Below are 12970 nucleotides of genomic sequence, written 5' to 3' on the forward strand. Positions count from 1 at the left end.
ATGGCATTGGCTCAAGCAGTGCTAACTATCTCTATTGAGACATAAGAGGAGAGCCAACACAGCACGAGCTGCCTTCTCCTCAACAACACGCTACTCCAGAGGGATGCTTACAGAGGTATGGCTCAAAAGAAGCAAAACCTCAACAGTACCTGTGCAGGTGGACAAAGAGTCAATTCACTCAACATGTGAGAGCACAAGTTCTTCAGAAGTCTTATGTTTTCATGGCAAGTCATTATCTGCTGTGCCTGGAACAGGACCTGCTTCCCATTGAACAGGTGGGAATGCATTTTCCATGGCTGTAAAGGTGCCAACCTGAAAGTACGCCTCCTTCTCATTTCCTGTCCTGATTTTCTGTCTCAGCCTAGAATTGTGTTCTAATGTAAAGACAGAAAGCAGAAGCTTGTGAATGTGACAAATGGATTGTGTGGATAGGAGTGAAGGCCAACATTTATGTTGACTGGCTGTGACACACATTTGTGAAATAATGCAAAGATTAGAGGAAATGTAATTGAGGAATGAATGCAGCTGCATGGTTTGAGAAGTGTTTTGTCTGCAGAATTCTAGGAAGGTCATTACTTTTCAGTTTCTCAGACTCTGAACAGGACCTCCAGGTAAGAATCAGAGACCTGGGGATTTTGAGGTGGAGGGAGGAAGCAAAGCAGTTGTAGTACGAGGCAGGGGTAAGTCTTCACAAATTTCTTTTCCATTTCTTCGATCGCAGCAGCCTTTGGAATCTAAATACAAGTCAGCCATTTTAACATAATAGAAACAAAATGCTGGAAAAAAAAATCAACAGATCTGGCTGCATTTGTGGAGAAAGAAACAAAGTTAAATTTTCAAGTCTCTCATGACTCTTCTAACAACCAAGGGTCCTTTCATTAGAAATCCTTCCTTTGAAAGATTTGATAGACCATTCCTCGTGGACCTCCCCTGATTAGATTGGGAACTTAAAAGATGGATGCTATTGTAGTGGCTGAATTGATGAACCATGGTAAAGCCTGCTTTAATTGCAGACTCCTGACCCACTACCAGCTTTCCCATTCAGTGCAGTTTTACATATGTTAAATTCTACTTATCAAAGTTTAATAATTGAATATTTTTTAAAATTCAGTAACGGAATGTGGGCATCACTTTCTGCCCTAACCCATCCCTAATTGCCCTAGAAAAGGTGGTGATAATCTCACTCCTTAAACTGTTTCAGTTCTTGGACTGTAGAGATCCCCACATTGTTGTTGAGAAGAGAGTTTCAGGATTCTGACCCATTGACAGTGAAGGCAATTTAATTGCAAATAAGGATGGTATGTAATTTGAATGGAATCATGTAGTTGGCGGTGTTCCCATGCATCTGGTTGTCTTGTTGTTCTGGGTGGTAGAAGTCACAGGTTTTGAAGATGTTGTCTAGAGAGAGTTAAGGTGTTACTGCAATGTATCCTGTAGGTGGTACAAACTGCTGTCACTGTGCCTCGATGGGAAAGGGTGTGAATGTTGAGGGTGTGGATTAGGTGCCAATCAAGTGGGCTGCTTTGACCTGGATGATGTCAAGCTTCTTGAGCATAGTTTGAAGAATCCATCCAGAAAAGTAGAGATTATTCTATCACACTCCTGATGTGTGCCTTGTAGATTGTGGTGACACACTAGGGCGACAGGTTAATTTCTCATTGTAGAATTCCCAGCATCTTTAACCATAATATTTGAATGGTTCGTTCAGTTCAGTTTCTACAACAGGATGTTGCTAGTGAATGGTGATGCCATTATATCTCAAGGGATAATGGTTGGATTCTGTCTTGTTGGAGATGATTTTTGCCTGGCACTTGTGTGGCCTGAATATTACTTAACTATAAAAGTTTTATATAAACATGTACACCGGTATGCATTAACATTTTAACAAATGTACTTACAGAAATAAGAAAATTAACAGCTAAAAGAAGAAATGTGGAAGGGAAGCTTGAGCGGCGTAACTGCATCCAGGACTATGCCAATTATGGATCACAAGTTTATGCACCAGTCTCTCGAAATGGCCGGTTTCCAGACCAGAATGCAGAATGTTTCATTGTAAAAAGTCATTTTCTTTCCACGCTTAATGGTAATTTAGTGCTACAGAAACTACCAAATTGTATAATTTGCAGTCTGTTTTGGGTTTCTTTGTCAGCTGAATATCCAACAGGCAATCTTCAACTATACACAATACAATCATTTTATAAAAATTACAATGAGTTCCAAATCTCTTTGTACTGCCTTTAGTCCACAAAACATTCTTCAGTATTAACCCTTATATTTGGAAATAAAACTTTATCCATTTTAACTAAGAGAGGTTGGTATCTTGTTGCTGCATAACCATGGTTGATATGAAGGTGAATCTTGGGAAGCATTATAGGTACATGCTACTTGTACCGTGGAAGCTAGATTGCATACAAGTTTTCACTGAAATAATCCCTCATAAATTAGTTTAAAAATTATTCCAGTTTTCATCAAATGTAATTGCCAAAGACAAGGGGTGAAATCTTGTAGAGACAACAGGGATCATGAAAGCTGGCTGAGACCAGAGTCTGAAGTAAAGATTGGTTTCTTGTGAGATGTTGCTCAGGACAGGAGCAGGGAGGGAGCAAGACCTGTAGGGGAGACAGGGAGGTCAGAGGGAACAACTTTTAAATCAGATGCAAAGAAACCCAAAAAGAATTGCCCATATACTGTACAAAAGTATGCAATATTCTGTCCCAAAACCTTGATGAGCCAATGCATGCTATTTCATAGCTCTACTTTGATCCCAGATGCTTCTCACTACTCCTCTGCATATAAACACATATCTCTGTCTAACTCCTCTCTCCCAACAAACACATACAGAAGCCTCTCAACCATTCCTTACAACCTCCCATTCAGAAATTCTCTTCCAGAACCCACTTGCCACACTCACTCCAGCAACACCTTTTCCCAAAACCCCTGCCCTCACTTAATCAATAGCCTCTCTACCTAACTGTCCCCCCAAGTACTCAGGCCTGCTTCCAGACTACCAGTCCCCTGCTCCTGTTGGATAAGTGGAGTGGGCTCTGCATACACAGCAGCAGTGCACATGCAAATGCACCAAAGATGCTCAGGCATTAGCAAAAGGAAACACTAGCAATCTCCAAGTCACTGTCCAGAGAAATTCAAGAGAGTGGCATCTCAAGGAGCAAAAGTGTGGCCCAGGACAAATTGGAAAATTTGAGGACTAACCTGTGAAATATGGGATAGTGGTTACCCTTGGTCTATTGCACCTTCTCCTACTCAGACACTTAACAGACCACTGGCTGGCATTCTCCTGCGATCAAGGTTCATAGAATGGGATCCCTCACCTATAGCTGCCAGCCAATCTGTAGCCAGAGGCTCTGCTGTACTCAGCAGCATCACTAAGGAAGTGGTGACTTTCTGGTAACTATCTGAAGTTTTGAACTGAGGAGGGACCCAGGTTCAGGTCAGTGTTGATATGTGTAGGTCCAGGGATGGAGATCGCAGTTGGGGTTAAAGGGGGAAATGGATGGGTGCCATCAGTAAGGATACGGGGTGGCGTTCAATATCTCATAACCTAGTTCAGGTACAATGCGTCTTTTAACGAGCCTCCACCCAACTGCAGGAGCCCACAACAAAACAGGCCGGAGTAATATCAGTGACAGTGGAATGAAGCCCTTAAATATATGCTAATTGCTCATTTATAGGCCTGAATTGGTGGTGGCACAGGAATGTTACTCAAGGGTATTCCTTCCATGGAATTAACTTGGGGTGAGGCAGAAATGTCGCATGTACTTTTCTGCTGCCGTCTTTATTAATTAAATGCCCTCATCATCTTATTTCAGTGTGGGAGAGAGCACAAAGCACAACCCATTTTTCGACTTTGTACAAATGAACAGTACAAAGTTGTGTAATGAAATCTATTTTTGTGTGTCCAATTGTACTGTGAGGCTTGTTAGAAAAATTTCAATAGGTCACTCAGAATAGTTCAAACCTTACTAAAAGGATCTTATTCAGAGAGAGAGAGAGAGAGCCAGAAGCAGAGGAATAAGCACCATGCTAGAAAGGTGCTGTTGTTAGATGAGCTGCTGAGATGGTAGCTAAGATCATTAGCTCTCTGTTGTTGGGAAGAAGTCCCAGAAACCATTTTATAGATTAGATTCCCTACAGTGTGGAAATAGGCCCTTCGGCCCAACAAGTCCACACTGACCCTCTGAAGAGCAACCCATGTAGTTAAGGCTTGGAGAAGTGCTGGGCACCAGTAGGTGTTGCTATGTTGGCTTAAAGCTCAGGAAAAGCTCTTGAAACTGTGGGGTCTCAGTAGAAGCCCATGAGTTAATAATACACAGCTGAAAGTGGGGTCAAGGAAGCTCACGAGTAGTATTTGGTAGAGGCAACTGAAAATGATTGAAGTTCAGGAAAACCCAGGGGCAAAACCTATTGTCTGAGCATTTATTGGAATTGTGTTGCTTCTAGAATGCAGATGAGTGAATCCAGGAGAAAATAAACGATAAGCAGCTGTTTGCATTCATTGAAGAGTCATTAACAAAGAGGTATTACCTTAAAGTGAAAAGCAGGAGGATTAGAGGGGATTTGAGGAAAATATTTTTTTACTCAGTGTGGCGAGAATCTGAAATAGACTGATTGAGAGGGTAGTTGAGGTGGGAAATCTTAATTTTAAAAAAATGCTTTGATCAGCACTTGAAATGTCATCACATACATGGCTATGGTCTAAGTGCTGGAAGGTAATATAGATTGAATTTTTTTGTTGATGTAGATTCAATGGGGCTGTTCTGTACTGGATGAATCAATTATTCTAAGGGGTATTGATGTCCACAAAGATTAGGCTTTGGAGAGATTTCTGAAGCTAGACATTTGAAAGTGAAGAATTTGGAATCCTTTGTAAAGATTTAATGACCCACAATATCTCAAATGTTTTGAGGTTTTTGAGGATCTGACATTATTGCATTTGCTATTTAATTTGTTCTGTTGGATGTTTGATCACTGGTTGTCTGTTACCCATATTTATCTCATGTTGTTTCTGGACTTTGGAGTAGAAACTTTGGGCTGATTCTTATGTTTTATTGCCTAAGCGTGAGTTGCATTGAGATTTTTAATGGAGGTTTTTTTTTGCCGCATGATTTTGTGTGTTTTCTTAGTTTCTCCTGTCTTGGCAGTCAAGGAAATTTGGTCCTTACTTTGCAGACAGGGTAGTTCCTGCTGGATGGAGTAGTGCACAGGCTGGACCATCCTTTTGTCCCAGCACCAGCAAAGGAGGCAATGGACCATGTCTGAAGTAACCTGTGCAGTTTCAGCTATCTGGAGGAATGCACAGCAATGTATGGAGAAGGTCGATGACCTTCTGCACTTCTCCAGCGTATGCCATAACTTTTTTCCAGTACACTTTTCACTCTATCCCTGCAACTATACCCACTTCCATCTGGGCTCATTTTATACTTATCTTACTATTGCCTGCAACATCATTCCTTGCTCAGTGTCACCAATCCCAATCTCTGATACCACTAATGCTGCATGCTCTCTGCACTGTCTACTCATTTGCTTAGGACACATCCCTACATGCACCTGTATCTCCCACCTCTATCTCCCTTATTATTCTGCTATCCTTATTCCAGTAGGAAAACAGCAGAAAGAGTCAAGACAGGTGGAGGACTGCCAGATGTTTGGCTTCTCATCCCTTACATGGAGAGCAACCTGGCTTTGACTACCCCAAGCAGCTGATTGACCATGTCCAAGCCCCTGTTGTTGGCTACTGTATCGTGAGCCCTGACTGAAGGCTATCTCCCTTGACTGAGGACTGCTGACAGGAGAAAGTGAGGACTGCAGATGCTGGAGATCAGAGCTGAAAATGTGTTGCTGGAAAAGCGCAGCCTGAAGAAGGGCTTATACCCGAAACGTCGATTCTTCTGTTCCTTCGATGCTGCCTGACCTGCGCTTTTCCAGCAACACATTTTCAGCTGAGGACTACTGACAACCATGTTAAGCTTCCTGGTTATGTAACTGATCTAAATAGCAAGGAAAAACAGGAGAAGATGTGCCTGTTTTCTCTGGCTGTGGGGACACAATGCACAAAGGCAAGGTGAGGAAATGCTAGGAAGGAATGCTATATAAAATGCCTATAAAATTCTAAATGGACTAGTTAGTACAAATCTCAGGATCCTGATGAATGGAGAGTCCAGATCAAGGGATCATAGTCTAGGGGTATGAGGTAAACCAGTTAGGACTGAGATGTGATATTTTTTACCCAGAGAGAATGGTGAGCCTGAGGAATTCTCTGCCACACAAAGCATTTGAGAACAACGCATTGAATGTTTTCAAGAATGAGTTAGGTATAGCTCTCAGGGCTAAAGGGCCAAAAGATATGGAGAGAAAGCAGAAACAGGGTACTGAGTTAGATGATCAACATAATCATGTTGAACAGTGGAGTGGGCTTGAAGACTGACTGGACTATTACTGTTTGTGTTTACTCTGTTTCTATGAGATGTTTGTGCCCAGTGTTCAACATGAAAGTCCTTTGGAGCAAGTGGCAAGCTGAAATCACCAGGTTCTGCTCTGACTTACTTGTGGAAAATTTTGCCACATTTGGTAAGATAGAAAGCTGAAAATTAATGAGGCAAGTTGTGGCTTTAATCAGGCATTTAACAAGCTATAATAATCCCTGTTCTTTGGCAACTTGCTGCTATGTAACAAGAAACTCGCCTCACCGCTCAGCAAATGCATAAAAGATACAATGAGTTGTCCCAATGTTGAGATAAGTCTTGCCTGACTTCTTGTACAATTCTGCCACAAATCCCATCACAGCCAATATTGCTCAGGCCCCTGTAAGATTCCACCCAGTGTATAATATTGTGGATTGTCTGGCTGTTGTAACTTTGCATAGTAACAGTTAGTTTGATTTTTTTCCAAAATTTTGTGCTTTTGTTTTCTTAGTAAGTATCCAAAATATCAAACTTTGCTTATTGTAAAGAAGAAGCTTTCTGGTCCTGAACCAGATCAGAGCATATGTTTTGTGGTCTAATCTGTGATTATAAAAGTTACACTAAAGTATACTTATGCAAGCAAGTTCCTCTTTTAAAAAATTGAAAGGGATTTTTACAACTTAAAATTGTCTTTAGACTTCTTTTAAGCTTTCAATTTTTTTTTAGGTATATTAGAATTAGAGGAAACTCTACCAGATTTTGTCACTCAACCACGAATACGAATTCAGAGACCAAAAAAAACAACAAAAGATGGCACTTTGAATTATGCTGCACGAAGAGAGATGGAGCTTGCTAAAATTCACAAGGTATATGTTCATGAATAAATAGAGTCATAGAAATTGCTGGCTTTTGTTTTTGAATTTTGGTTTATAAATTTAGAGAAATATATGAGTAAAATAATAGTTAATACTGATGTCATATCCTGTTAAAAATGATTGGAACACACTTGTTTGGAACTACAGCTGGAAGGTGTCACTGTCTGCATAATCTTACCCAAATAGGTTATATCTACCCGACTGACTGACAATGCAATTTATTCATAATTAGCCATTTCTAGCCCATTCTATCTTCAACAGGCTAATGCAATGCACAGATTGACTAATGAAAGTCCAGCAACTGTCATCCTTATTCACTCCTGAAGCAATACCGAACACACAATGGGTCCTGTTCTGGGCTATTTAAAATGCTAACAATAGGTTGCAGCTGAGGTACATTTGACCTGTGTGCTGATGCTAAGTTGACGCAAACATTATGTTGAGTTGCTAGTAGCTTTTTTTAAGGTTTCTGCTAACAATGATGGGAAGAACATATAAAATGGTTTGCATAGCTATGGGAGCAATAGTTCCAGAGCTTGACTGTAGGAGAGAGTGAGTGGCAGTAGAGAGTTGTTGTTCAGACTGCAGGCCTGAAACCAGAATGTGCTGCAAGGATCAATGCTGGGTCCACTGTTGTTCGTCATTTATGTAAACAATTTGAATAAATAAATAGGAGGCATGGTTAGTGAGTTTGCAATAATGCTAAAATTCATGATATAGTGAACAGTGAAGAAGGTTTTCTAAGAGTACAACAGGATCTTGTTCAACTGGGCTAGTGGGCCGAGGAATGGCAGATGGAGTTTGATTCAGATAAATGCGAAGTGTTGCATTTTGGTAAAACAAACTAGGGCAGGACTCTCACAGTTAATGGTAAGGCCATCTTGTCACACAGAGAGACCCAGGCGTGCAGGTACATAGTTCCTCGAAAGTGGCATCACAGGTAAACAGGATGGTGAAGAAGGTGTTTGGCACTTTTGCCTTCATCAGTGAGAGTCGGACATCATATACAAGACATTGATAAGGCAACATTTGGAGTACTGCATACAATTCTTATTGCCCGGCTATAGGAAGATGTGGTGGGTAAAACTGGAAAGGGTGTAAAAAGGATTTACAAGAATGTTACTGAAACTGGAGGGTTTAAGTTATAGGTAGAGGCTGGATAGGCTTGGACTTCTTTCCCCTGGAGCGTAGGAGTCTGAGGGATGGCCTTAGAGAGGTTTATAAAGTAATGAGGGGCATAGATAAGGTGAATTGTCTAGCTCTTTTCCCCAGGGTAGGGCAGTCCAAAACTAGAGGGCATAGGTTTAAGGTGAGAGGGGAAAGATTTAAAATAAATCTGGAGGCAATATTTTCACAGATGTGTGTATATGGAATGAGCTACTAGAGAAAGTGCTAGATGTAGGTAGAATTACAACATTTAAATTATAGCTGGACAGGTACATGGATAGGAAGGGTTTAGAGGGATATGACTTTAGAGGAAAATAATTAAAAGAAAATGCAGGCAAATGGGACAAGTTCAGTTTAGAATTCCTGGTTGATATGGATGTAGTGTCTGTTTCTATGATTGTATTCAGCCCATCCTACCTACACCTCCCAGAGTGGAGATTTGCTGCAAAGATCACTTTAAAGACATGTTTGTGACAATATGCTATACTCTCCACAAATTCAAATTATGAAGGGCAATGTTCTATTCAGGAGCCAGCCACTGAGAGGGTGTAGGAAGAGGGAAAGGGGTATGGGGGAGAACCAAGGGAACAAATCTATCACATTAAAAGAGCAAGAGGGGCTATATCAAGTTTTGATTCAGATTAACACCCCCCCTCCCCCTGATTTCCATACATTTGCCCATTTTAGGCATCCTAAGTATTCCTAAGTGCCTGTCCTGCAAGTGAGTGTTCTTGTCTGATCTTGTGCTGTTACTCCCCATTATTCCAGAAGTTATAGAATGGCTGAGGGAAGGCTACTGATTTTCAATGATAGAACTATTCAAGAACTGTGAACATCCTGTTGCATTTATATTTTGCTTGAGATACTGTTTCTCAAAGCTCGTTGTAACAGTGCTCTCATGGCCAGCTGTCCATTTTCAATAATCTATTAAGTGCCTGCAATAATACTGAAGACTTGTGTTCCAGAACTTGGCACACCTCTAGCCAAGGAGAAAGTGAGGACTGCAGATGCTGGGGATCAAAGCTTAAAAATGTGTTGCTGGAAAAGCGCAGCAGATCAGGCAGCATCAAAGGAGAAGGAGAATCAACGTTTTGGGCATAATGCCCGAAAGGTCGATTCTCCTTCTCCTTTGATGCTGCTTGACCTGCTGCTCTCTACACCTCTAGCCAAGCTGTTCTAGTACAGCTTCAACACTGGCATCTACTCAACAATGTAGAAAATTGCCCAGGTATGTCCTGTACACAAAAAGAAGGACAAATAGTGATGGAAGGTGCCATCAAAGGTGCTAACAAGCAACACCTACTAAGTGACTACCTGCTCAGTGAGTTCCAGTTTGGGTTCCTCCAGGCTACTCAGCTCCTGACCTCCTTACAGCCTTGGTTTCAGCATGGCTGAAAACGATATTCCCAAATTGAGGTCGAGTGACGTCAAGACAGTGTTTGACTAAGTGTGGCATCAAGGAGTCCTAGCAAAACTACAATCAATTGAATTGGGGGCAAAACCTTGATTGGTTGGCATTTCCCTGGCATAGCTTCTTTACAAAGCACTCTTCCCAGTCTGCTTCACTGTAATGCTGACTGCAAGGATACCTGTCCTAGACAGCTTCACCATGATGCAGACTCTGAGGACACCCTTCCGTGACTGCTTTAACATGACACCAACTGTGAGGGATACTCTTCTGACTGTTGTGCAGGACCATTTGCAGGAGGCTATTGACAAGTGTGGCCTGAGCAGCCGCACTGGATTTGCATCTACACATGGTCAATGAATTGTTCAGTGTTTGTATGACAGGATACTTGGAATTTGGACAGGTCTGTGCCTCTGCCTGAGACTCTTGGAGAGGACGAGTAGCAAACTCTTAAAGGGATATTACCCCTTGTCATCTTAGTCAAACTCTGAACAAGTATTTATTCTAATTTAATTGGCTTCATTAGGACGAAAGCAAAACCAATGTCCTGTTCACTGTCACGGTGGTGAATATTGCCAGAACGAGGAATGGATTCTGGGATGCCTCCCCTCCGACCTTAACACCATTTCACTGAGTCGGCTTGTCATTTGGTTTGATTTGATTTATTGTTGTCACATGCACCTAAGTACAGTGAAAAGTTGTTCTTCGCATGCAGTATAGATTGATCATGACAAACAAGGACATGCAGATCATGGGGTGTTTAGACAGAGGGAGGCACAGGAGATGACAAAAGCAGGATTAATATTAGATTTGAAGTTAGAAAAGTCCATTCAGCAGTCTAATAACAGCAGGGAAGAAACTGTTCTTGAATCCATTAATTTGTGTGTTTAAGCTTTTGCCTGATGGAAGAGGTTGGAGAGTATTATGGAGGGCGGCACGGTGGCACAGTGGTTAGCACTGCTGCCTCACAGCGCTAGAGACCTGGGTTCGATTCCCACCTCAGGCGACTGACTGTGTGGAGTTTGCACATTCTCTCCGTGTCTGCGTGAGTTTCCTCCGGGTGCTCCGGTTTCCTCCCACAGTCCAAAGATGTGCAGGTCAGGTGAATTGGCCATGCTAAATTGCCCCTAGTGTTAGGTAAGGGGTAGATGTAGGGGTATGGGTGGGTTGCGTTTCGGCGGGTCGGTGTGGACTTGTTGGGCCGAAGGGCCTGTTTCCACACTGTAATTAATCTAATCTAATCTAATTATCGGGGTGAGGGGTTCTTGATGATGTTGACTGCCTTTCCACAGCAACGAGAGGTGTAGATGGAGTCCATGGATGGGAGACCATAAGACCATAAGACATAGGAGTGGAAGTAAGGCCATTCGGCCCATCGAGTCCACTCCGCCATTCAATCATGGCTGATGCGCATTACAGCTCCACTTGCCAGCGTTCTCCCCGTAGCCCTTAATTCCTCTAGACAACAAGAACCTATCAATCTCGGCCTTGAAGACATTTAGCGTCCCGGCTTCCACTGCACTCCGTGGCAATGAATTCCACAGGCCCACCACTCTCTGGCTGAAGAAATGTCTCCGCATTTCCTTCTGAAATGACCCCCTCTAATTCTAAGGCTGTGTCCACGGGTCCTAGTCTCCTCGCCTAACAGAAACAATTTTCTAGCATCCACCTTTTCAAAGCCATGTATTATTTTGTACGTCTCTATTAGATCTCCCCTTAATCTTCTAAACTCCAACGAATACAATCCCAGTATCCTCAGCCGTTCCTCATATGCTAGACCTGTTTTTCCAGGGATCATCCGTGTGAATCTCCGCTGGACACGTTCCAGTGCCAGTATGTCCTTCCTGAGGTGTGGGGACCAAAACTGGACACAGTACTCCAAATGGGGCCTAACCAGAGCTTTATAAAGTCTTAGTAGTACATCTCTGCTTTTATATTCCAACCCTCTTGAGATAAGAGACAACATTGCATTCGCTTTCTTAATCACAGACTCAACCTGCATGTTTACCTTTAGAGAATCCTCGACTAGCACTCCCAGATCCCTTTGTGCTTTGGCTTTATTAAGTTTCTCACCATTTAGAAAGTAGTCCATTCCTATATTCTTTTTGCCAAAGTGCAAGACCTCGTACTTGCTCACGTTAAATTCCATCAGCCATTTCCTGGACCACTCTCCCAACCTGGAGGTTGGCACTTGTGAAGGACTGGGCTGTGTTCACAACTTTCTGTAGTTTCTTACAGTCCTGGGCAGACCAGTTGCTGTACCAAGCCATGATGTACCCAGATAGAATGCATGTGGTGCATCTATAAAAGTTGGTGAAGGTTCTTAATGGACATGCCAAATTTCCTAAGCTGCCTGAGGAGGAACAGGCGTTGTAGTTTCTTGATCATCATATCTATGTAGGCGGTCCAGTACAGATGGTTGATTATCGTCACTCCTGGGAACTTCACAGTCTTGACCCTCTCCCCCTCAGTTCCATTGATGCAGATAGGGGTGTGTCATCATTGCACCATGACACCAACACTGTTTCCACTTAATTTTACATCTACTTCTGTAGATTTCCTTATTCTCCTCAGTCTGTCTTATTCTAATAACCACATGTGAAAAAGGATTTGAAAATATTAGTAGTGCTACTAATCATTGACTAAAAGATTTATCTTTTACATTAAGAAGTAGAAATACCTTAAGAATCACTGTTGTTTAATCTAATTATGAATAGATGATTTAAAGAATAGTAGTAAAGACTGTAAACTTACAGATCTTATATCTAAAATATTCAGGCAATACGGGAAGCGAAATTTAAAGGGGCACAACCAGAAAAGCCACTTCGCTTCCTGTTTAAGATTTTAAAACCTGTTCGTCGTCCCCCAACGCCAACTGTTGAGCAACCACCTGAGGTAAGGGAAATAATGTTACCTTTCAAAGAAGAAAGTATGTTTTTAACAATTTATTTTCTACTGTTCATCTTCAACTTGAATAAAAAAATTAAAATGGATTTTAATGCATGTCTATGAAAAGACTGTCCAGAAGGTTCAATTGTGGCTTTAGAAAGATTCACCAGTTGGGGTCCCAAATTAATGATTGTTCATATTTTAGTACATAC

At 41.8% G+C, this 12970-nt stretch overlaps 1 protein-coding gene across 1 annotated transcript in view; it reads left to right on the forward strand.

Annotated features, from left to right (window-relative positions):
• cfap91 (cilia and flagella associated protein 91) overlaps positions 1 to 12970 on the forward strand; it is a 94245-nt gene that overhangs the window by 58744 nt on the left and 22531 nt on the right. The window contains exons 9-11 of the mRNA XM_072585303.1: positions 1901 to 2083; positions 7146 to 7285; positions 12648 to 12764. Coding sequence (XP_072441404.1) covers positions 1901 to 2083; positions 7146 to 7285; positions 12648 to 12764 — 440 coding nt within the window. The remainder of the gene's footprint in view (positions 1 to 1900; positions 2084 to 7145; positions 7286 to 12647; positions 12765 to 12970) is intronic.

The sequence above is a fragment of the Chiloscyllium punctatum genome, chromosome 15, assembly GCF_047496795.1.
Source record: "Chiloscyllium punctatum isolate Juve2018m chromosome 15, sChiPun1.3, whole genome shotgun sequence".
Taxonomy (NCBI): Eukaryota; Metazoa; Chordata; class Chondrichthyes; order Orectolobiformes; family Hemiscylliidae; genus Chiloscyllium; species Chiloscyllium punctatum.